The sequence below is a fragment of the Entelurus aequoreus genome, linkage group LG02, assembly GCF_033978785.1.
Source record: "Entelurus aequoreus isolate RoL-2023_Sb linkage group LG02, RoL_Eaeq_v1.1, whole genome shotgun sequence".
Classification (NCBI taxonomy): Eukaryota; Metazoa; Chordata; class Actinopteri; order Syngnathiformes; family Syngnathidae; genus Entelurus; species Entelurus aequoreus.
The window spans coordinates 57,111,173-57,137,990 of NC_084732.1; the positions used below are offsets into that span (position 1 = coordinate 57,111,173).

Consider the following 26,818-nt stretch of genomic DNA (forward strand, 5'->3'; position numbering starts at 1 on the left):
TGTCCTCTGACTCACAAGTGGTGCTGGAAAAAATTGCTGGATGATTTTGTCGCTGTAGCCAAGTGGAATGCGAGTGAAGTGCTGAGCTCCAGCTGGTAATTACACACAAACAAACTCTGGAGATCTCCTTCATTCTACTCAATGTTTCCCCCAAAAACAAAATACAATTTGACAGTCCTGGGGTTCCTGCTGTGCAATCACACAAAAAACATCACAATTAAGCTATTAAAGTATTGCTTAAAGGGTTTCTGTTTGTTTGTATAAAACATGGAAGCAAGAATACACAGTAATACAGCACATATTTATGGGATCCCACTAAGTTCAACATGTCCAAAATGATGTAGGAAGAAGCAGACTTTATTTAATCCTACCCTTTCTCCATTTCCCAGCTATGACTAATATGTTTGTTCAATTCCTGTGTTTAATCTGTAAGATAAATATATACATACATAATACATTAAGAAATAATAATAACTACATTCGCATAAATACAACGTTTTTTAAAGAGTTATACTCCACATAAACAAATGCATTTATAGTAGATGGTTGTGTATGTCGGATTCATTATTAAGTTTCAAGATTTATCTTTGTACTGTCATTGTAGACACTTTGTTCCGGTTTCCCGTACAGGGATTAAGCCTTAGTTTTCGACTAAACCACATTGTAAACCAGGATTTACTGAAATTGCTTACTCAGACATGGATTAAAGTAGTTTTTATTCTTGTCCTATTCTTAAAGTACATCATCTATTTTCTTTAAGGCAGCCTAGAGCTAATTCAGGTGTAAATCAAGAGTGCAGGCTCAAGATTTGAGGCTCCACACATCACAGTACATTGTAAATAAGGCTGCAAACACTTCCTTTTAGCTGTACATTTGACAACTGAAGATTTTCCATCTGTACTCGATGCATTTAATTTACCTTATTTTCCACACTATAAGGCGCACCGGATTATAAGGCGCACCTTCAATGAATGGCATATTTCAAAACTTTGTTCATATATAAGGCGCACCGGATTATAAGGCGCACCTATGCATCCATTAGATGGAGCTGCGCTAAAGTGAATGTCAACAAAACAGTCAGATAGGTCAGTCAAACTTTATTAATAGATTACAAACCAGCGTTCTGACAACTCTGTTCACTCCCAAAATGAATAAAAAGCTGATTTACTCGTGACACGGTAAATCAAACGTTAGTGCAATCACAATATAGTAACACTCGAAATAGTGCAGAGCAATAACAATATCAATAACTCAACGTTTCTCAAATGTTAATGTCACACAACACAACACACAAAATAAACATGTAAACTCACTTTATGAAGTTATTCCTCATCCACGAATCGCTCGAATTCTTCTTCTTCAGTGTCCGAATTAAACAGTTGGGCGAATACGGCATCCAACATGCCCGGCTCCATCTCGTCGAAGTCGTCATTAATCGAGTCAGTTGTCTAGCAGTTCAGTGACAATTCCTGCCTTCCTGAAAGCTCGGACCACAGTTGAGACTGATATATCAGCCCAGGCATTTACGATCCACTGGCAGATTGTAGCGCATGTCGCCCAGCGCTGTCTCCCTGTCTTGGTGAACGTGTGTTCGCCTTTTGTCATCCGTGTTCTACTGCGTGACTGATCGCTTTGAGTTTAAACCCTGTGTCGTAAGCGTGTCTCTTAATAGGAGCCATTTTGGGGTCTTTACATAAACACACAAATGGAAATGAAACGTCATATATCCCAGCATGCACCGCACGCTTCTTCTTCTACAGGGGCGGCTGCTTACCATAGAAGAAGCGCTTCTTCTTCTACGGGGAAAAAGAAGTTGGCGGCTGTTTACCGTAGTTGCGAGACCTAAACTTTATGAAAATTAACTTTAGGTTTGTTGTGGCTCAATATTGGTCCATATATAAGGCGCACCGGATTATAAGACGCACTTTCAGCTTTTGACAAAATTGGAGGGTTTTAGGTGCGCCTTATAGTGCGGAAAATACGGTAATTAATTCATGATTATTTTTATGATAATTGTATTTTTATTTATGATTTTATATGCCATATTTCTAAGGGTCTCTAAAGTACTTTCAAGTAAGAAAGTGTGCTCTATATTAAATAAACCTGCCTTGCCTTGAAAATAGATTACTTTTACTGCCTATCCATTATCCATCCATTTTCTACTGCTTGTCCATCTAAATGATACTAAAAGGCCACTAAGACCAGAGAGAAGATTGTTCAGAGACAGCAATATCCTTCTGAACGAATTCGATGATACATATTTTCGGGACAGTTTTTGTGCATCCAAAAAGAAGTTCAGCTCAATTTATGTGTTTGCTGCAGACACAATGTTTATTGTGACTCAGTGAGAGGAACCCCTACATCTCATTCCTTACAAGGACAGTGGCATGTGGAATTTTTCATGGTAAAACTGTGGAGGATTAGCACTACCAAACTTAAAAATTTTACTCTAGGGCCACCGACATTATAATTCCTAAATATTGGCTGCAATATGAAACATTTGATATTCCTCAGTTATGGTTGAGTATGGACGCTATCTCAACTAAACCAGTATCTCTCAGGGCTATGGTTCACTCTCCCATCCACTCCTCTACTTCCGGTTTTATGAAAAATCAGATGTAAAAACTTCAATCAGAATTTGGGTTCAGTTTCAGCGCTAATTTTGGTTTACAGACTACTTTTAGTCTTGCACCCATCACTGCTTTTCCTCCCTCTCTTGTCGATAGTGCCTTTTTAAGATGGTCAAGTGTGAGGATAAACAACATTAAAGATTTATACATTGACAACACGTTTGCGTGTCTCCAGCAGCTTTGTGATAATAATCAACACTTTTTGAGATCTTTACAGATCCGCAGTTTCCAAGGTTTCCAGACTTACCGACTGACACAGTTTTAGTTGGGTTTTTCACACCACTTCTAAATTGTTATGGATCAATTACACGCATGTATAACCACATTTTTCTTTTATGTACTGAGTCTCTAAATTCAATTAAGTCAATTTGGGAGGAGGTTTTAGGAGTGACCCTATCTGAGGATAGCTGGACAGAGATTATGAATTGAGTTCATAAGTCTTTTATTTATGCAAAACACAGCCTCATCCAATGCAAGCTAATACATCGTACTTATTATATACCACGGTTCGACTAGTTAAGATGTGTGACGGGATATCTGTATGGTGTGATCAGTGCCAACAGTCTCCGGCTAATTTAATAGTAAGTATAGTAAGAATTAAGAGCACATTTTCAAAGTATTTGTAATAAAATCGCATACAAGGTACATATAGTAAATACACCTATAAAAAAACTTTACATATTGCAGAATTTACATCTGCATTTACTCTTCCCTAAAAAAAGAAAAAGACATCGTAGAATTATATTTGCATTCTTTAGCTGTATTAAGAATACGCTAAGTCAATTAAACATCTTGAATACATTGTATTTTACACCCTCTCAATTGTTTAAAATGGGTACAGTAGATAGCAAGTTATGTATAAAGTGTCGGGCAGCTGAAGGAACTCTATTTCATTTACTGTGGGAATGTCAGAGAATACGAGTTGTGTCTGTTGCGAGAATTGTCTAGTTTCCCATCCTAGGCTGTAGATGATCATGTAGCCCGCCATGCTGCCGTCAACATTTAATCCATATGCGAACCGAATAAAAAGAGTCCAAAGCACCACAAGGACGCCTAAATCAGTGGTTCTTAACCTGGGTTCGATCAAACCCTAGGGGTTCGGTGAGTCGGCCTCAGGGGTTCGGCGGAGCCTCCGCCGCGAAGGTCAAGACACACCCGACTCATTGTGTAAATAAAAACTTCTCCCTATCGGCGAATTATGGATACCCCCAGTCTTTGCGAGCAATCCTTTTCGAGGGTGTTGGACATAAAAACGAAGAAATGGAACAGACCTTGCTGTGAAAATGACATGAGAGTGGCACTTGCCAAGGTGAAGCCACGCATATCTAAACTGGTCTCTCAAAGGCAACAGCAGAAGTCACACTGATTTGCAGGTGTGTAATTTGTTGTGAGTTCATGCTCTGTCTTGATTTTGTTCTTTGAACAAGGTGATGTTCATGCACGGTTCATTTTCTGCACCAGTAAAAAAAACATATACATTTGTACTGGATTTAAAATTAAAAAAAATTATTTTTCACTAAAGAAGGGTTCGGTGAATGTGCATATGAAACTGGTGGGGTTCGGTACCTCCAACAAGGTTAAGAACCACTGGCCTAAGTCGAGGCAACTCATTGTAAAAAAACGTGTGTGTTATAGGTCGCACAAACTTGAGGTTCCCCAGGTGCCTGATGAGAAGATTGGGGCTGCTCCCAGGCACTTGCAGAAATGTCTTCTAAACAGCAGATGAAATCTGAAAACCTCTCTCTGAGACCACATCCTTGGGAATACCATGCAGTTGGAACGCAATCTACCAGTAGATCAGCCAGTTTTGGGAAGATACTATCGGAAAAATGGTTCACCAGACTGAGAGTGACTGTATTGGCATGGTAACAAGGGACCAGTGGAGTGCACCTGGGAGCTTTATGCGGTTGGCAATTGGGTCTGCCAGCGAGTTAGTCGAAATGGAAGCATCCAAAATCGATCATGCAGAAGAAGACGAAGCTTGAGTGTGTTAGCAGTCAGGCCGGATCAGACAGCGTGAGAGCTCTTTTGCAGTCCATGCCCAGCAGCAGACGTTGGCGCTGACTTCTCTCAGCTGACTTGAGAGGGCTCCTTTGCAGCTGCATGAGTTTCTTGAACCTTAGCTTCTAAATGGACTTTGCTGAGGAGGGCTGCTGATAGCGGGCGAAGCTCTACCCAGGGGTACTTAGGCCGATTAGATAGTGCTTCCAAGCTGCTGGCTCTTCTCTTCCTAACAGTTGTTGAGACATTTATTGTTATTGTCTGGATTCTCCAAGGAAATGTTCTGGTCTTCTATAAGGCCCAAAAGAACACATCCAACATTTTCACCGACAGTTAGCCTTGGTTTTCGTTACCATTTCGGTTACTGTACAGCCAAACATTGCGCATAACAAAGTAGTCTGTTTACCTGCTCCTAGTGTTTTCAATAAAAATAAAAGCGATGTTAAAAGTTCATGTGTCAATGCCATTCATTATTTATATGTATTTCACTGTGTTTTTTGTAAACCTATACTATTACTATCTATTACATTTGTTTTGTCTTCATATTTTGGGTGTATGGAAAAAATTATTGGATTTTCATATTTCCAATAGGGAAAATTGCTTCAGTTTTCATTGTATTTGGTTATAGTGGGATCTTTTGAAATGAAAAACCAAGACACCTTTGCTTCTTTTTTTCTAGAACCACACTGTTTTTCTTCAGTGTTATTTCAGTCATTACCCTGTAAGCATGAACTGTCTGCATTGCGCAAGTGTTAAAATGTGTACCATGCACACTGACTCAGACTGCAGTCTTCCTCGCATATAGACTGAAATTCCTGCCATTAGGAGAAGTTTTAATAACTTTACCATGTGTTGTTCTTGCAATCCTGTTATCTGTTGTCATTCTCCGGTACTTGTGAGTTGTCTCTGCTGCCTCACAGACTGATGCAATCAAGGGTCAGTCTGTTTTCAGATGACCTGATTGGCTTAGAGCTGGTTTCAAACATACTTGTGGTGCACTGTGACATCTCTCAACTCAGATTGAGTAAAAATAAAACAGCAGAATCACATGTTGAGGTCTCAGTCATGTCTCGCCCCGAAGGCAGATGGACAAAAAAGAAAATCAAATAAACGCTCAAGTCTTGAAGAAGCGTTCTTTTTGAAACAGTCGGTTGGTTTGAGGATATAAGGAAGTATCTGGTGTCTCTATCACACACCAACGTAAGGCTCCCTGTGGAGTTTTTCTACATGTTTCTTGAACAAGGTGGGGGTGGAAGTATGGGTGTAATTTTGTGTCCTGGTTTCTAGAATCTAAAGCTATGTCGTTCCACACCAACACCAATATTCTAAAAAGGCAGTTTTTGTTGTGTTTTGACCTTCTGTCTTCCTGCAAACATATTTTTTCGACTCTAAAAGCATTTTTTAATGAAAGCTCCGGTCAGGGAGAAGATTTTCAAAAAGTGGCTTATGAATATTAACACACATGGACGCACACATTCAAGCCAATTGTAATGCAACCGCTCCTCTACAGTTACATTTGGGGTGCATATGCATACATACATTGTTTGTGTCTGTGTGTTGGGCAGACTATCAGTGACACAAACACGCGCACATATATTTGTACACAGCAACTGTGTTGCAATCGCTCCTCCACAGTAACATTTTCACAAAGTTTCATCATATGAAGCATTAGCATCCCATGGGATTCAGGGCACTTTTGTTTTTCCCCTTAAAATTAAATAATGTTAATACAGGTTGCTCATTAAGACAACAAGAAAAAAGAAGGATTAGTCCCTTTCATAAAAATATCAAAACGTTTCTTAGTCACATTTATTTACATATTTAAAATTAAAAGATAAATCTTTATGTGAAAACAATCTTACATCTTACATTCATTGGAGTAGGCATTTGTGTTCTAAATTGTCACTCTTTGCTTTAATTTTTGTTTATTTTATTTGTACAAAAAAAAATAACTGCCATCCACAAATGCCCCCAGGCTGCAGTTTGTACACCCCTGCTTTATGTATTTCACTGGGAAGGTGAAGTTTTAGAAGAGTGTCTCCAGGCACTAGGTATGCATATCATTAGGATTTTTTCAATACAGATACCAATACTGATGTTACATCATAAAAAATAAGAATTTAACATGATCAGTAAAAAAGCCTTATTAAAAAGGTGTGCTATGCTAATAGTATCAGTAATTTTGTGGGTACTGTATGTAATTTGGTGCGAATAAAGATGTGAATAGATGTTAACAGATATATATATATATTTTTATCACTAATGTGGGTACACCAGCAATATCATGTAACATCTTACAGCAGGCGAGTTAATGACTACAAACCTAGAGGGAGTGTTTGCAACTTTTACGGTGATGCTTAAAGGGCACTAACTTTCCAATGTGTAAATATCGCTCTCTTACGACTTTTTTACTCAATATAAATAGTAATTGTGAAAAATGTAGACACTTTAAAAATACATATGTTCTGTTAAGCCACTAATGGTAACATAAAGTAGCTGGTGGTGTCCTTGTATTTTTTTGTTTGAAAAATGTAACTCTGAGCAAGTTGCAAACAGCATTGTCAGAAATTAAGATGGGAGGGTGCACTAAGTTTTCATGTTAACTTGCTCAAAGTTACATTTGAATATGAGTAATGCCATGTGACTGCCAGGCTCCGTTTGTTTGATGAAATGGAGTCAAACGTCACCAATACCTACTTTTGTTTGGTGAAAACAACGGCATGTGACAACGATGGAAGTAGTCCCTCTTGCACGCCAAAACAATGCATCTTTGCAAGCAGTAATCAATAGATTAAAGGACCCATATGTAATAATCTGGCCAGACATGGTACTGCAATCACAGTCAAAATTCTGTAGTCCCATCGCCCTCTCCCTGACTGAGGTTGCTAGATACACAGCCAAATCCAGCTCGATCGACTGGGCTACTCCAAGGAACTTCAAACTTCCACTGCCTATTACTAGGGGTTGTGGTGCTTAGACCATAATAGCTGAATAGACAAGGATTGTGTCAATAACAAATCTCTAACCAACACATTTTACACAGAAATTAGGCTATTTTCAGGAAGAAGTATGTCATGCCTGCGTACAATATCACAGCAAATGGCAATCATATGGTTATTGTCAGTACTATCAGAAAACAAAGACTAAAACGAACTACAACCAACGCTAGCAATGGAGTTACTGGTGAAAATAAGTACAGCATGCTTAGCAGCCTAATGTATGCCCAAAACTAAAGAGGAAACATTTTACCAAGGTATGCCTATAGGTTACTGTTTCAAACGTTTCAGATTGCCATGTAACTCGTTACATATAGTCCACAATATGCAAACACGAATGAGGAATTATTTTATCATGTGATTTGGCTGTTTCCATACGTTTCACATTGCCATGATGACAGCCGTGCTAATGTTGGAACCCATTTCTTCAGCCTATCAGCATATTGAGAATGAAATAGGCACTGACACTACCCATATCCACATAGGTATTACTTGTCAAAAATATATTTTTCCCTGTCAGTTGGATGACAGGCTAACGGGCACATATTTCCCCGGTTAGCCTTTATGTCGATGTGTCATTGACCGCGCAAGCATGCTAAGCATTCGTTGCATAAACATACTAGCTTTATTAGACAAGATCATAGACGGTTTACATACAAAATGTCCTATTCCATTAATTACAAGTAATAAGAAAACGTAAATGCCTTACTTACCTATCAAAGAGGAAACTAGAAAGTTTGGCATCAGATGAAAACATTTTCTCCACCTTTAATCGTCTCCATCTTTCAAAGGCATCCCCGATACAAAACCTTGTTTTGTTCCTGGCTTTGTCATGAATAAGTTGAGAATCGTAACGACACCTTTTAGATTTACTAAGGTCTGACATGTTTAGTAACTTTACCAGTGGCAGTAGCTAGACGAAGCTGGCGGTGCTTAAGTGGCAACCTGGATGTGACACACTCACAGACTTTTTAATTGGTCAAACAGTAGGGGGAGGACATCGAAATGAACACAATAACAAGATTTTGGGGCTGTAAATTTAATTTTGAAAAGAGTATATCCCGGCTGAACTACCGTTATCAGTTATAGAGGTATTCGAAAAAAACATGTTTCATTAATGCTTTTTGACATATCACGGCCATATGGCTCCTTTAAATACATGTAGCAGTTGGAATCAAATTCAATGCAAAAGAGTAAAAATGTTGTTGTTTTTTCACAAACTTTAAGTAAAAGTAAACATATACATAGCATGTTGCATTTAAACTACTCTGACAAGTATAATGTATCCAAACATTGCTGAAGTATTGCAATGGAGTAAAGGTAGCACATTACTACTCACATCTGGTAAATAGATAGTAACCCAGCCAAAGAACAGCATTATGCAATTGCGAAAACACCTTTCAATTAATTTGATTGATGACTTATGTTTTTTTCTGATTTGTCTTGCAGCTATCGTACCTACATGAGGCCCAGGTACAAAGTAGCCTATAAAATGGTGACACAGATGGAGTGGAAGTGTTGCCAGGGTTACAGTGGAGAAGACTGCAACAATGGTCCAGTTGGAGGGACAGGAGTCTCCAGCAAGCCTCAGTCCCAGCCAGGACAAGGAGGAAGTAGTTTGAGCACCGGACAAGGAGGCTTTAACACTGGCTTGGGACAGAATGGGGGACACGGCGGTAAGTCGATTATTACTTGTATTCTTTTGGCACAACAATTTAGCATGACCCTGAATCAGCAATACACGCAAAAGTAAGACAATTATATAGGTGGCCTCGCTCAGATGGTACAGAGGCCATAAAGCAACTTGAGGGTTTTGAATCCAGTTTCCGCCATCTTAGTCACGGTCATTGTGTCTTCGAGCAAAACAATTCACCCACCGTGCTCCCAGTGTCATTCACACTAGTGTATGAATGTGAATTAATATTTATTTGGTGGTGGTCGGAGAAGCCGTAGGCGCAAATCCCTCAGTCTACCCAAGGGGCAGCTGTGGCTACAAATGTAGCTTACCACCATCACTGTGTGAATGTAGGGCGAATTAATGATGGCTTCCCACTGTAAAGTGGTTTGAGTGTCTAAAAAAGCGTTGTAAAATCGAATCCATTATTGTATAAAACGTAGAATCAAGACCCTTTTTCTGTGGCTGTTTTCCGTTGTGATTTGCGTTTCCACAGCATGGAGACAAACATCACATTTCCACTTACATGGAGGAGATGAGCATAATCCTTGATATAATACATTAAGATAAATTGTGAATTGTTGCCCAACGCGACCTTATAACACTATTAGCGCAAAACAAACTACAAGCTACATGGCTAACCATTGCCTTGCGTGACAATGTAACACTACTTGTGGTTAGCAAACAGCTAACATTACTATGGGTCTAATGCAAAGTTCCCTCTAATTTTTCCTGTGTTTGAGTAAACGCACAAACCCCTGAGCAGTCAATGGACCACATGTGATCAACACCAGACATACACACTGTCGCCACACCAACATCACACCTGTCTCAAAGCTGACATAACAAGTAATGGTTTTATTATGATGTTCAAATAACAGCAGTTATTTCCATTATATTATTCTATAATATAAATGATTTGGCCCACTTACAATGAAAATAACACATCTTGTTTTCCATGAGCTGTATGTTGTATGTTTGGGTGGAAGAATATGAGACATGTACCCCTTGTTGAGATCATATTTTATTCACCTTAAAACATTCACATTTTGCACAATGAGATATGTGCTGTAATCTCAGGGCCTTCAATCGATCGCTACTGGACTGTTTGCTTTGTCTTGGAAGATGTTTCGCCTCTAGGCTTCATCAGTTCATGCTCATAGACTTAGATTGGTCAGATCTAATACACACTAGACTAGATCTAGTACACACTAGACTAGATCTGAACAATCTAAGTGTATGAGTACAAACTGATGAAGCGTAGTCGGATGAAAGGCGAAACATCTTCCAAGACAAACCAAACAGTCCAGTAGCGATCGATTGAAGGCCCTGAGATTACAATGACCTGGATGAATGAGAACATTCATAGCCATGTGTGCTGTAGCGCAAATGCGATTTGGGAGTGTGGGTCTACAGTGCCCACTTGTTTTGCTGAATTAAAGGGGAACTGCACTTCTTTCAGAATTTTTGCAATCATTCACAATTCTTATATAAGACAAGAATACATTAGTTTTTTCCCTTTTTATGCATTCTAAATAGTCAATAAATGCGATCAAAAGTCTGCTTACAATGGAGCCTAAGGGAGTCGCTCTATTCTGCTTGTAAAGCGCTCTAAAAAACACCCAAACTTCTCCATCAAGGTTGTATATACATGATGTAAGTATATGTGTAATGTAGTAACAGGCACATTTATAATAAAATTTAATATTAATGTATTTTGTTCATTTTAAGCATTTGGCGGCGCATTCATTTAAAAAATGCTTCAAGATGTTTGCTCTTTATTTTCTTCATCACTGATTATAACTCACTGCCGTATGAGAGCCAACAAACATAATAAAACATCCCTTATCGTACACTGTCTGCTGTCATTAGGATGCTGACTGCTGGGATGTTTAAATATTCCTATTTAGATGAATTATGACTCATAATCCTCGCGAAGAAAAAAGGGGGGTGCAACCTAGCTCAGACCAAGCGTCTTTTGCGTTTCTGGGTGTAAATTAGATGCCAAAGTTGAACATCTTGTCAGATGATGTCTTCATCCTTCTTCATTCTAGAGGCATTATTTATGATCTAGAATGAACTTTTGAACTCGTAGGTATGAAAGCAGCTCATCGCAGCCGCTGATGTCAATACAGCAGCACAAGCTGTTAACTCCCTCTAATCACGGCGCCGCTAAAAATAGTGTCTCTGCGTTATATCGCTAATACTTGGTAATATTCAAGTCACAAAATATAAATTAAGTATTGTTGGCGCTTTTTGGATGTTTTTTTTTTTTAATGGGCGGAGTAGAGGACCTCCCATTGACTTCGTTATGAATGGACTTTTATTTACGTTTATTTACGAGTACCAGTGCATTGAAAAAAATTACATCTGTCATCTTGCTCCTCATAATGATTGTGAAAAAAAAAAAAAAAGTGCTTTTCCCCTTTAGGAGTTAGCATGAAGCATTTAACAGCAATATGTACACATGCTACACTATTAACAACATTGATTGGTTGCGCGTGAATCGCATCACAGTGTAACAACCGGGCAGTTACACTTCATGTGTGGTGTTGGAGTTGTCCGACGGTTTTTGTGGCCATGAACACATCAGTGACTATGCACTTTCCGTGCACTAAATTAGTCAGATTTTTCTAAATTGCTCCATTTCCTTAGCTACTTTTGTACATAAATTTCGGTTTCTTTTTTTCTCCAATCAATGCACTTCAAAATGTTCCATTCTTTTTTATTTGTGAAGCACATAAACAGTCTCCTCTTCATTCTAGTCGTTGCTTATGTTTTTATTGAACAGGATGTCATGGCCCGTTGCTTGCGTCGTGTTTGTGATGTTTAGTTTGGTCATATCTTCTTAGTTAAGTTTTATTTCTGTTTTTATGCCCCACCTTGTTGCCATCAACACTAATTCTCTGGTTAGTGGTCAGGACGCTCACCTGCTCCTGATCGCTAATCCAAAAGCAACTCATACCTGCCGCACCGTTTACTCAGCCCGGCAGTCTTGCTCACTACACGCAACAGTTATGTTGGTGTTTTTCGCCCACCAATTCCTTCATGTGTTTATTTTTCGAGCTACGCGCTATGACTGTCAGGCTAAGCTCTTAAACTTTTCCGTAGCTTCTCGTGCCATCAGCATGTTTATCTTTAGTATTTTTTGCCTTCGTCATTGGAATAAATATTCTTCTTACCTGCTTGGGGAAAAGACCACCGCAAAACATGCAACCCGAACGCAGCAGAAGACTGCCAGTGGGAAGTTTCCCCACAAAGGGCATCTCCAAGGATAACTTTAGAAGCAGAGAGCTGTCGGTATTCCCCAGAGCTTCTGGAGACAATGATGGGGGGCCTGGATGCCACACTCGTCCCCATTGACTCCGTCTTGTCCGGTAACGACAACATGCCGCCATCCCATGCTCGGGGACATAGGCGGAAGCCGTCCTCAGCGGCTTTGACACGCCACTCTGACAAGCGAACTCCACAGACTCCTCTAGGTCGAATAATGCAAACAGCCTTTCCTTCCTCGCCACTGCAATTTGGTAATCCCATCACTCACTTTACCAAGCTGTTCACTTCTTGGGCCGTTAACAAGAACGCTAACCCCCGATGACGTCATGCTGCAAAGAAACTCTCTTGCTGTCTTGCCTGCTTTCACACAGTCTTGTTTCCTCAAGCGGACAATAAGGAATTGTTTTTAATGGTGAAGGCAGCAAACCATCGGCAGCCGAGCATTCACCCTCAAGTTCCGCCCCCTAAAGAGCAAGCTCGGCCAACCTCACCCACTTCCCATCTTCCCAAAGCTCAAATCCGGCTTCTAAGACCGCTCCCCGCTCCACGCTCACTCAAGCCTCCTGCTCCACGACGGGGGGGCTGGTAATAAATATTGAAATGTTATAACTTAAAAACTATCATAGTTAGCCCATATATTTTTGCAGCACAAACATAGCACCAACCCATGGGACAGAGTTTGGGGTAATTTGGACAAGGTGGGGGGCCTGGATGACATCATTAGTCGGAAAATATATTTTAGAATAATTTAAAACCTGTAGCGGCAGAAACGGAAATGTTTGCATCACAAACCAGCACAAACGTAGCACAAACGTTTGAGACAAGTTTAGCTAGATTTGGACAAGGTGGGGGCGCTAGATGACATCACTTGTAAGAAAATGTAGTTAAGAATAATACAAAAAAACGGAACGGCAGACACGCAATGTTTGCATCACCAACCAGCACAAACGTAGCATAAACGTTTGAGACAAGTTGGGGTAGTTGGACAAGGTGGTGAGGCCAACTTTACACAGGTCCCTCAGGCTAAGTTCTTAAGCTTTCCCTTAGCTTGTTGTGCCATCGTTTGTATTTTTTGCCTTCATCGTTGGAATAAATATTCTTCTTACCTGGATGTCAGGGGAGCACCCTGACGTCCTTTCTGCATCATGCAACGACCACCGCAAAACATGCGACCCAAACGTAACACGGGATCCGCCTCTGGGCTATAACCTGCATTATGACACTGGCGCATGCACGATAAGAAGTGTCCCCTGCGGCAGCACACACCCACTTGAAAGATCTGGTTTCCAATCGCATAATCTCGGTGTGTTAGTCCGATTTTTCAAAAGCCAAACACAAACAAATTAAGGTGTTTCCAAGGATTGTAGAATGCTTATTTAGAGTCGAACTGTATGAGAAATCAGACTAATTTAGTGCATGGAAACGTAGTCACTGGCTGAGTCGAGTGCGCAAATGAAAGAGCCCGGCTGCTGTCAATCCGACGTATAGTTGGTTTTGGTGTGGTTAAGGCAGAAAGTGGCCCGTTTTGCAAGTTAGTAGTTTTGGTGTGGTTACCGCCGACAGTAATCAGTTTTGCTCAATAAAATGATTGTTGATGCAGACCATCTCGTTCTGCATAAAAGGTCTTGGTAGACGTCGTCATTGTTTAATCTGTTGTGACCACTTGTTGTCACCTGTCACACGGACTTGCATTGAAAATAGTACAGAATAAATTGTTATTTGTTTTTTATTTGTTTTGAGTTTAGGTTGGATTTTGTATTTGTATTTTGTGCACTGTATAGATTTTCCGTGCGCAAAGACTGCAGCGCAGCATTGTGCTGACGTGCATATTAGAGGGACCATTGCTCAAATTGCTTCACAATTAGTAGTAACACTAACGCGTGTGCCGCTCACACCGGAGAATGAATGATGAATGAATGAGTTGTAAAAATGAATGATGGGTTCTCACTTCTCTGTGAAGTGCTTTGAGTGTCTAGAAAAGCGCTATATAAATCTAATCCATTATTATTATTATTATTATAATGAAACGTTAAAATTCAAGTTTTTAAGCCTATAGATATTCTCATTGTATTGTCATTGCATTCAATCAAGACATTTTGCCTCTCATCAGTTCATGTTCACAGACTTTTTTTAACCCGATGTTTTTATATACTGTAGTCGTTCATATTACAAAACAAATGCGATGTCTAATGTGAACGCAATCTGACCCGCATGCAGACATTACGTCACACATGCTGCAGTGTTTACGGAAGTTAACGTGGCTTAAATTCTGGTAGGTCTCAGTACTTGCAAATGTTTTCCAATTTCAAGGATTTTGTGCAATCTGAGTCAACATTTTCTGAACCTAATTATTAGCAAATTAATGGATGGATAGATGTACTTTAATCAATTGGTTCTTTGGCATACCACTAGATGGAGCCTGCGTACCACTAGTGGTACGCGTACCACGGTTTGAGAATCGTTGCACTACAAGGTGGACATGGAAAAGACAACTCTGAAATATATCAGGGGAACAGCACCAAGAGCCCTATTTGTGCTTGATTGTTTTTTTACGCGCTTGAAGTTTGGCACATTTCTCTTAATTGTATTTTCCTATTCAGCCTACGGACACACCCACCCCACGAAAGTGAACCACTAGTGCATAAGTCGTAAATAAAGGCATGTTCATTATTAGTAATGATGTCAACTTTGCCATGACGCTTTTGGATTCTGGCTGTGTGAAAATCATGTAACAAGGAGTTTTCCTAACACTTGTGAATGCCATTGAAATCCATGAAAAATGTAACACTTAAAATTTAAAAAACCCGTATCCGTCACGACGTGGACTATGGGGGGTTTGTTTTCCTGAGATGCAAGAGAAACTGGAGCGGACATGGCGTGAAGGTAAGGACATGATTTAATTCTAACAAAAAGAGTGAACAAAAAGCGGAGGTACAAACTTGGCTAATGAAAACAAAAACTAGCACTTGGGCAAAAGCTATGGACATGAAACAAAATGACTTACTGTGGCGTGACATGAAGCATGAGCTATGGTAATAGCAGATAGCATGGGTGTCAAGGGTAACAGCGGTAATGTCGCCAGGCTGACTTCCTGGCAACTATCGGCTTAAATAACAAAGATATGATTGACAACAGGTACGTGAGTGAAAATGTAAACCAGGTGAAACTAATGGTTGCTATGGTGACAAAACAATGGAGTGAAAACAGGAACCAAAAAGAGTCCAAAAACCAAACAGGACATAACTTAAACAAAACATGATCACAGACATGACAGAGGTCCCCCCTTAAGGACAGATACCAGATGTCCAAAAAAACAATGATCAAGAGTCATGGGAGGGTGGGAGGGGGACTGTGCGGTGGGTCGCAAGACCACGTGTCCCCGAATCCACCAGGGCAGAGTTAGGTGGCGGCGACGCGTAGAACGCCGCTGCACCTGACAAGGTGGGCGACCCGGGAATGGCCACATCCGTGGCCGACGAGGAGATGGACGCACCTGGCGTGGCGGACGCCCAGGAAAAGGCCACATCCGTGGCCGACGAGAAGGTTGGCACGTCGTCGTCGTGACAGGCGTGGATGCGCATGTCCTCGTCGTGGCAGGCGGCGAAGCTTGGCGTGGTGCGGCAGGCGGCGAAGCTTGGCGTGGTGGGTCTTGGCGTGGTGGGTCTTGGCTTGGTGGGTCTTGGCTTGGTGGGTCCTGGCTTGGTGGGTCCTGGCTTGAGTCCTGGCTTGAGTCCTGGCTTGAGTCTTGGCGGCGTGGTGCAGGGACTGGTACTTGTCGTGGTTCAGGGACTGGTACTTGTTGTGGCGCAGGGACTGGTACTTGTCGTGGTTCAGGGACTGGTACTTCTCATGGTGCAGGGACTGGTACTTGGCATGGTGCAGGGACTGGTACTAGGCGTGGTGCAGGGACTGGAACTTGGCGTGGTGCAGGGACTGGTACTTGGTGTGGTGCAGGGACTGGTGCTAGCTGTGGCTTTGGCTTCGGCAGAGGTGGCCTAGCTGGGGGTTGCGGCTTGGCAGGCCGAAAGACCGGTGGTGGCGGCCGGGCCAGAGGTTGCGGCTTAGCAGGCCGAAAGACCGGTGGTGGCGTCCGGGCTGGAGGCTGTGGCTTGGCATGGTGAAGAACTGGTGGTGGTGGTCGGACTGGAGGTTGCGGCTTGGCATGGTGCAGCTGAGCCACCCCACTAGTACAGTTCCCAGCCCTAGCCCCCCCCTCAAGGAGCGGATACCACACGCGCTCCCCGCGGTCTGGAACCGTTTTTCGGGGTGGGTGGAGGGAGGTCAGGAGAGGGGGAGAATACTCCCCTCTAAATTGTCCAAATTGCCTTTTATTTTTACCCACCTGTTTTAGTGGGTGAAAAAAAAGAAAAATCTTGTGGCGTGGGGGTGGCATGAAAACTAGGACATGGCCTGGTTTGACAAGAAAAATAATTTGGAAAAAAAATCTCCAGGTCTGTGGCGTCCTCCTGGAGCTGCCAGGCTGGCTGTCGTCCATTACCGCCCGGAGGGGGAGGAGCCCGCGGGAGCGGCGCATCCTGTCCACTCGCGGAAGCCTTTCCTGACGTCCCTCGTCCTTGGCGACGTTTCCGGGACTGGAGCGACGTGCAGATCGGCACTAGCTTGCCTCCAGGCCCCTACATCATCCCCCTGCGCTCCCTTGGGGAAAAGCGCAGCGTCTTGGCTTCCATGGCGCGCAGGACCTCCCACGTTCCTTCGTCCAACTCGTCCAAGTTCTTTGCGGGAAAACTTTTTACTGCTGGCGACATTCTGTCACGACGTGGACTATGGGGGGTTTGTTTTCCCGAGATGCAAGAGAAACTGGAGCGGACATGGCGTGAAGGTAAGGACATGATTTAATTCTAATAAAAAGAGTTAACAAAAAGCGCGCACAAGGCGGAGGTACATTTATTTATTATTGAACTTGATGCAAGTTATAACACTTTTTTTGATTTATTATTGAACTTGATGCAAGTTATAACACTTTTGTTTTATTTATTATTGAATTGATGCAATTATTTTATTTGATATTGAACTTGATGCAAGTTATACCACAGCTGCACAGTTATTTTATTTATTATTGAACTTGATTTTATTTTATGTTATTGAGTTTGAATGTATAAAACTTGATGTTACTTGATGTTCGATAAATTTGAAAATGTTAAGCTTGGCATTAGCGTTCTGTTGGGGCGATGGGGGCAGGTGGGGCTTGAAAACTCCCCTTGTCCAAAGTGGGGGATGACAAAAAAAGTTTGAGAACCACTGAGCTATGGTAATAGCAGATAGCATGGGTGTCAAGGGTAACAGCGGTAATGTCGCCAGGCTGACTTCCTGGCAACTATCGGCTTAAATAACAAAGATATGATTGACAACAGGTATGTGAGTGAAAATGTGAACCAGGTGAAACTAATGGTTGCTATGGTGACAAAACAATGGAGTGAAAACAGGAACCAAAAATAGTCCAAAAACCAAACAGGACATAACTTAAACAAAACATGATCACAGACATGACAGAGGTCCCCCCTTAAGGACAGATACCAGAAAAACATTGATCAAGATTAATGGGAGGGTGGGAGGGGGACTGGGCGGTGGGTCGCCCAGTCCCCCAAAAAGAGTCCAAAAACCAAACAGGACATAACTTAAACAAAACATGATCAGAGACATGACAGTATCCATCCAACATACAGATAGATGTATGTGTGTCGTCATGGTGATGTTGTGTGTGTATGTACTCTACTACAGCTTCTTCTTCCTGGCTGGATGTGAATAATAATCTGTCGAAAATAGATTAAACTTTGTTGTACTTATTTAGTGTTGCCACTCTCCTGTTATGTGTGAAGTTAAGAGTTCTGCTTGGTACAATTTTTTGTGAAACTGAGGGAAATTTGTGTGTGCGTGCGTGCGTGCATGTACATGCATGTGCGAGTCGAAGAGTTGACAGCTGACAGTTTGACATTAACTATCAAAAAAATCTAGCAAATCATTTGATTCCAATTAATAATTGTTTGTTAGTAATTCTGCTTTCTACATGTTTGCCAATCTGTTCAATAAAGCAAATGTTGATCACCTCCTCGTCCTTTTTTTAGCATCTGATAGACAAGTACTGTATGTCTGTATTTTCTATTGAAAAGCAGCATAGATCAATGGTGACCTTGCGGTCCAGCCGTATTTATAGGCTATGCGTTGATCGTCCCAGGACGTCCAAACCCGTCTGAAATAGGCACAGTCGCCATGTGTTTTATGCAGTAATCGCACTCTTCTTCTCTTTCACTTAGTAAGAGACAAAGCCACGTGCATTTGGGTTTATGATTGTTAAAAGAGTTACGTTATGGTCCTTACTCATCAATCAATCATCAATGGATGTTTGCAGATGTATCCAATTGAAGCAATCAGACTAGATTTGATATCCTTTTGAAAGTTGTTTTTTAACATTTTATTGCTGTAAAAGGGGTGTAGACTGAAACCAAACTTCTTGTGCGATATAATGTTTCACTTCCCTAGGCCGCTGGACTTATTAAAGCCTCAGAAGCGTGTAAGAGCAAAAGTATTTTAGTCGATGAGAGAATCCGCGCCAGACCAGATTTGACAGGGAACGCCCACATTTAAAGGTTGCTCCACCCAAAGCGTGCATCTTGAATGAAGGCCGCGGTGACAGACTTAAGTCAAGGGGGACACGCTACACAGCCAAAATCTGCACAATTGCGCAGCTTTTTCCACTTAAACACATGGGAGAATAGGCCCCAAGGCTGTGGATGACATAGGGGTTACAATCAGAAGCCAAGAAGTGCACGCCTTTACTGAACATAAACTTATTGGACAAAAACATCAAGTTCAGATGTGAGGTTGTCAAAGACAGTGAGTTGCCTTGTTTGGACTGTGACGTCCACATTGGAGACAACAGCCGCACATACTGACCAATACCTACTTTTTGAGTCACACAATTCACTAGAACACAAGCTGGGTGTTACCAAAACCCTACAACACAGCTGATAACGTTCCCACCAGCCCACAGGCCAGAGAGAAAAAACCCCAGCTAGTCGTTCATAAAAAGTGCACCCGGTTGTAGAAGAAACAGAACAAAGCAGGTAAGGAAGGAAAAAGGTGAAAACCATTGTCATTCCACATATATTAGGTCTATCTGAGAAACTCTAAATATTTTTTAACCAACACATTTCAGTGCACCTCCCACCTGGTAACACACTGAGGCAACACTTACTGCACCCCAAAGACCAAATATCCTACACCCAGGGAAAAAGCATGCTGTCCATGCAGTGACAAATGCACTGATTTTATTTTGGTGAAACAAAACAACCACTAAGCAGGCGCATGTAACAACACAGATGGCCAAACTGTTCAGTTTAAGACTCAGCTGTCTACCTGCACCTCAGAGAGAAACAACACTCTTATGAGGACAAAAATCTGCATATTCTGGACAGGGAAAACTGATGGTTCAAAGAGAGGGTGAGGGGAGCCATCCCTGATCAGAGGAGGTGGTCTGTCACACCACCTATAGCTCACACACAAGTATGTCCTTTCAACCCATCCGAAGGGATTCAGCACTTAAGCCTTGTAACAAATAACAACAGGAAACAGGCACTTTTTGGTTTCAGGTGTCTTCTTGTGCAAATCAGAACGTATGAATAAACATCCTATAACCCATAGAACACCTGAATCCGATTGTGTTCGGTTTTTGAAAAGTCGGACTAACACACCTGGATTATGCGATCTGAAACCAGATCTCTCAAGTGGGCCTGTGCTGCCGGTGTGGGGCCCTTCGTATCACGCATGCGCCAGTCTCAATGCGCTGGATGTAACGTGAAAGCAGATACCATTAAATAAAAAGAAGCAACAATTGTAACGATGAGGAGATTGTTTATATGCTTCACAAATTAAAAGTACAGAACATTTTGAAGTGCATCTATGCAAGAAAAAAAGAAACAGAGATTTATTTAAGAAGGTAGCTAAAGAAATGTAGAATGTCGGCTTAATTCGGATTCCCGAACGAAATACAAATGGGATGAAAGAGAATGAAGCAGGTATATTAAAGGCGAATTATAAAGCGTACACAAACCTCTTCACGCTGCATTTGTGCACTACAAACTGATTAACAATAACTCTGTATTCCACACAACTGGCAAGATAGTCTAGAACAAATGCAACCTTCATGTGGAACAGTTTCAGCCGGTCTTTTCTTTTGGATTTAAAATTCCTTCCATCAATCCACAGAGCCTTATGAATGAACTCCGAGAAAGTTTTGTTTCCATGATTCGCCGTCCAAAAATTCCTTCGTAAAACTCTTTCCCGCCAGTCTTGCTTTGCTTCAGACCTGTCTCCGATACATTCTTGGTAATAGTATCATGTTCGTAGCACAAAATAAGATAATTTCTTGATGCTGTCTGCTATTTAACATCAACATAGCTCTTAGAAACATAATATTTGTAATCTGTGCAAATATTACAACGGACATCAGGTACAATAGAGCGAGGTTGTATACATGTAAGGAGCCGCAAATGCCTAGTGTGACGTCATAGGTCACCGAAAAAGCAATGCATTTCTCTGCGCTAAAAGGAAATATGTGTGGGGGCATATTTCCTTTTAGCGGGGTTTGCATGGACACTGGGACTTCACATGTTGGTATAAAAATACAAAAAAACGGACTTTGAGATATCAGACTAATTTAGTGCATGGAAACAGTCATTTTATACAACTGAATATAATTCTAATGAGGGTAATTCCATTCTATCGACAGATATTGTGCTGGTAGCGGTGTCTTGAGTGGGTTTAAGTAAACAGGTTTTATTTTTAACATTGGCTATGGTTTTTAATACTCTAAGTTGTTTTTTCAGAGTATTTATTTACAAAAGAAAAAAACTCTCCCATGCCATAAAGTCTCAAAAGAAAGTGAGTAAAAGACGCTGAGACGCCTATACAGGGTTGGCTTCCATCAATCCAAATTACACCGCTTGTCCCTTTTGGGGTTGCTGGGGGGCTGGAGCCTAACCCAGCTGCACTCTGGCGGAAGGCGGGGTACACCCTGGACAAGTTGCCACTTCATGGCAGGGCCAACACAGACAGACAGACAACATTCATAGTCACATTCACACACTAGGGCCAATTGAGTGTTGCCAATCAACTTATCCCCAGGTGCATGTCTTTGGAGGTGGGAGGAAGCCAGAGCATCTGAATTGAACTCACACAGTAACTGGGAGAGCATGCAAACTCCACACTGAACGACTCGGGAATCGAACCCAGGACCTTTGTATTGTGAGGCATGAGCACTAACCACTGGATTGTGCCCTACCTCTACACCTGCACAATCCGAAAAAGAAACCAACTCATAAACTAAATACCTTATTGAAAAAAATGCTTTAAACATGACAGCCGGTCCTACCAGGCAAGAAGTGAAGAAAAAAACACCACACACTGCAGCACTGGCCATACACCAGTTGCCAATCGGAAGCAACTGAGCGTCCCAGAAGCGTGAGCTGACATGTGCGTCCGCTGCGAGCCTAACTTTGGACACTATTGTTGGCACTGACTTTGTCTTTCTTTTTTAGGAAGGGTGGATAGTGAAAAAATGAGGCAGTTGGAGGACAAGATCCATACTCTGACCAAAACTATTGAGGACCTGCAGTCGACAATGATCTCCATGAACGAGCACTTTAAGGGAGGGGTCAACAAACCTGGTTTCAGTGGCAGCGGCGGTATCTCCTCCGGAGGAAGAAACCCTGCTGATGCAGCTCAGCCCGAAATCAAAGAAACTATTCACAGCATTCAAGCTAAACTGGATCAGCTCGACAATCGCACTCAGGTGAGGTGATGCCCACTTTTAAACTACAGTCAAACCTTTGTTAGCTGCCACGTGCAGATAGCAGCCACAAATATTTCCCCGGCAGAGAAAAGTAGTGGTACAAGCAGTGTCACGGACATATTGTATTTTCTGGACTATAGAGCGTACCAGTATACAAACTGCACCCACAAAATTTTTGTGGGTGCAAAAAAATATTTTTACATATATTATTATGTATTATTATTGTTATCAGGACTATAAGCCGCAGATATATACATTGTGAAATGAGTTACTTACACAGAACAATTTTGTAAATGTTTATTTACATACTGTACCTTAATTTTTTCCAAACGGTGCCTGTAACACAGCAGTATAACGCCTGATCTAACAAAACCAAAGTTATTGTCATGGACTCACTAGCTACAGAAGCTAGCTCTCCAATCAGCTAAACAGACTCAATAATTCCAATAATACTAACAAAGACACTTGTAAATGTGTTAACATATTAGCTAATGCGAATGACGTTAGCTTGAATACATTACCATTGCACGTATGAAAACACTACTATCAAACATGTGACGGTTTAGTAATTATGAATTGTTTTAGCCATATTGTAAAACTTACAAATGCTTTTTGGAATGACAAATGGAAAAAAACGTACGGATAGAAATGCTATGGACGTCTAGAAGACGGAATGGCACATGTACTTGTGGTTCAAAGCACTAAACAAAGGGAAATTATGTTCCACCCGCCGAATATGCAAACTCTTCCAAAAGATGGCGCCATAGCACAAACAGTAACATACCTTTTCAATGTCTCTTCTTGTTTTATCAAAACTATTTGTTGAATACAAAACATTACAGCTGTAAGCAAATATAAATCCAGAAATTAGCCACACCGTTCTATAAGCCACAGGATTCAAAGCGTAGGAGCAAAGTAGCGGCTTATAGTCCGGAATTTACGGAACATAATTACTAGGGCTGTGAATCTTTGGGTGTCCCACGATTCGATTCAATATCGATTCTTGGGGTCACGATTCGATTCAAAATCGATTTTTTTTTTTCAATTTAATACGATTCTGGATTTAAAAACGATTTTTTCCCAATTGAAAAGGATTCTCTATTCATTCAATACATAGGATTTCAGCAGGATCTACCCCAGTCTGCTGACATGCAAGCAGAGTAGTAGATTTTTGTAAAAAGCTTTTATAATTGTAAAGGACAATGTTTTATCAACTGATTGCAATAATGTAAATTTGTTTTCACTATTAAATGAACCAAAAATATGACGTATTTTATCTTTGTGTTGTCAAGATTATGAGATGTGATGCAAGTGTAAGCCACTGTGACACTATTGTTCTTTTTTTTTCTTTTTTATAAATGTCTAATGATAATGTCAATGAGGGATTTTTAATCACTGCTATGTTGAAATTGTAACTAATATTGACACTGTTGTTGATAATATTAATTTTTGTTTCACTACTTTTGTTTTTTTCTGTGTCGTGTTTGTGTCTCCTCTCAATTGCTCTGTTTATTGCAGTTCTGAGTGTTGCTGGGTCAGGTTTGGTTTTGGAATTGGATTGCATTTTTATGGTATTGCTCTGTATTGTTTTGTTGGATTGATTAATTGAAAATAATATTAATTTTTTTTAAATAAATAAATACATTTAAAAAATCGATTTTTTTAAAAATGAGAATCGATTCTGAATCGCACAACGTGAGAATCGCGATTCGAATTCAAATCGATTTTTTCCCACACCCCTAATAATTACCCTTACCTCCGCATAAACGCCCACTGACCACAGCACTTTCCTCCAGGCCTTATCTTTGTCTATGTGATGTCAGATGAAACAAAAATGTAACTGTTTGGCCACAATACCCAGCAATATGTTTGGAGGAGAAAAAGTGAGGCCTTTAATCCCAGGAACACCATACCTACCGGCAAGCATGATGATGGTAGTATTATGCTCTGGGTCTGTTTTGCTGCCAATTAAACTGGGGCTTTAAATGGGACAATGAAAAAGGAGGTTTACCTCCAAATTCTTCAGGACAACCTAAAATCATCAGCGTGTTCCAACAGGACAATGACCCCAAACACATGTCAAAAGTGGTAAAGGAATGGCTAAATCAGGCTAGAATTAAGGTTTTAAAATGGCCTTCCCAAAGTCCTGACTTAAACGTGTGGACAATGCTGAAAAAACAAGTCCATGTCAGAAAACTGCACCAATTTTGTCAAGAGGAGTGGTCAAAAATTCAACCAGAAGCTTGCCAGAAGCTTGTGGATGGCTACCAAAAGTGCCTTATTGCAGTGAAACTTGCCAAGGGACATGTAACCAAATATTAACATTGCTGTATGTATACTTTTGACCCAGTAGATTTGGTCACATTTTCAGTAGACTCATAATAAATTCATAAAAGACCAAACTTCATGAATGTTTTTTGTGACCAACAAGTATGTGCTCCAATCACTCTATCACAAAAAAATAAGAGTTGTAGAAAGTATTGGAAACTCAAGACAGCCATGACATTATGTTTTTTACAAGTGTATGTAAACTTTTGATCGCGACTGTACATACAAGTAAGTAAAAAGGTAATTGTAGGTACAGCCAATCATGTTGGTGGTAATGTTATGGCCTGGGGCTGCATAAATACTCCTGGAACTGGGGAGCTACGGTGAATCGGATAGATGAATTACAACATTAGTCTTGTTTACATTGACCCAAATAATCAGAATAAAGGCCCAATCAAATTAAAAATGCTTTGTATAAACACGTCAATGAGAAGATACTGATCCAATACGGTTCATTCGAAAATAAAATGAATTCTGAAATAGTGGGGTGGTGTATGTCAAATGTTATTCCGAACAATGTCCATATACACACCTATTCTGAACCTGTCTTTGTGGTTTGGGTAAAATTACTTTCACTGTACATGTGTGCAACGTCAGCGTTTTATGTTTCCGCCTCTGAGACAGACAGAGTTTTACTCCGAGCAACAAACATGGCGCGAGGGAAGCAGAATTATTTCACTGAAACTATCGACCAAAATAATAACCCCTGGATTCGGCTTCCTACTACAAAGTAAAAGTCTAAACCAGTGATTTTCAAACTGTAGTAGGTGTAGCACTAAAGGTACACAGGCTCCATCTAGTGGAATGCCAAAGAATCACTTAATTAAATATTCAAACACAGTATTACTGTTTAAACTGTGTGTAATGTTACAGTGGCCAAAACTATTAAATATGCTTGTTAAATAAAACCTCTGCCTTGTTTTTAATGAATATGCAGGTCTACTACACTACTGTCATTTAATGTTGGTCATTATGGTGGTAGTTAGAAAGCCAAGTGTTTTTTGAGGTGGTACTTTGTGAAAAAAGTTTGAAAACCACTGGTCTATACAGTAAAGGTGGTTCTGACCTCCCCAGCTTTCAGTCTTACCGTCTGATGGATGAATTCATAGGAGATCGATCATTGTCGAACTTGTCTTTCAATGGCGTGTAGGTTGGTTTGGAGGAGGAACATGTTAACACACCCGAGTACAATAACGCATAAATACACACGTCATGAACAGTATAGTGTCCATGTTAACAGTGGTATTGGAGTTCCGATCAAGCCAGTTTTAAATCAGATTGGGGAAACTTTGCGCTTGTACAGATAGCTATTTTGAAGCAGTTTTCCAACATGATCAGAAGACCAAACACCGTAACTATTTTTCTGAGGATGATGAAGCATTCAATAAAAAAGAAAGTCACTAATGCGTGAGATTGTTTGTCTGGACACTCCATTTCATGACTACTGTAATATTTGGCCACAACATAACTTGAGACGTATTGAAAAAAACAGGCAAAATTATGGCAAAATAATTGCTGAAAAACTGAATCACACAACATTTTAAAATTATCAACAACATCATGCATTTATCTCAATTTATGTTTTTGTCTGATCTTCCCACTTCTGTGTGTGTTTCCAACACAATCTTCATAATTTGTACTGTTTATTATTACCGGTAACAATATTATTTTATTATAACAGTTTTCAGTTACATGTCTACTTAATATTGTTGTTGTGTAGGCTCACGATAAAACCCTGGTCAGTATCAACAACCACCTTGTAAATGGAAAGGGGAATGATTTGGAAGGAGGTCTTCCTGGAGGAGGTGTGAGTGGAAAAAGCCTAAACTCGCTGAAAGAAGAGATCCTGAAGGAGCTAGAGAGAAGAGTTTCACTATCATGTTCTTCCTGTCAGGTATTACTCTTACTCTTATTATTATGCACTCTATATTCTTGCTTGTACCCTTCACATGTATTGTTTTTTAGAAGTACCGTATTTTTTGGACTATAAGGCGCACTTAAAATCCTTTCATTTTCTAAAAAAACAACAGTGCACCTTATAACCCGGTGCACCTAATTTACGTAATAATTCTGGTTGTGCTTACCGACCTCGAAACAATTTTAT

General features: G+C 40.7%; 1 protein-coding gene across 2 annotated transcripts in view; it reads left to right on the forward strand.

Moving 5' to 3' along the window:
* LOC133636092 (EMILIN-1-A-like) overlaps positions 1 to 26,818 on the forward strand; it is a 96,451-nt gene that overhangs the window by 24,467 nt on the left and 45,166 nt on the right. For both annotated transcript variants that reach the window (XM_062029744.1, XM_062029753.1), the window contains 3 exons: positions 9,077 to 9,303; positions 22,133 to 22,386; positions 26,435 to 26,608. In XM_062029744.1, the coding sequence (XP_061885728.1) occupies positions 9,077 to 9,303; positions 22,133 to 22,386; positions 26,435 to 26,608 (655 nt within the window). The remainder of the gene's footprint in view (positions 1 to 9,076; positions 9,304 to 22,132; positions 22,387 to 26,434; positions 26,609 to 26,818) is intronic.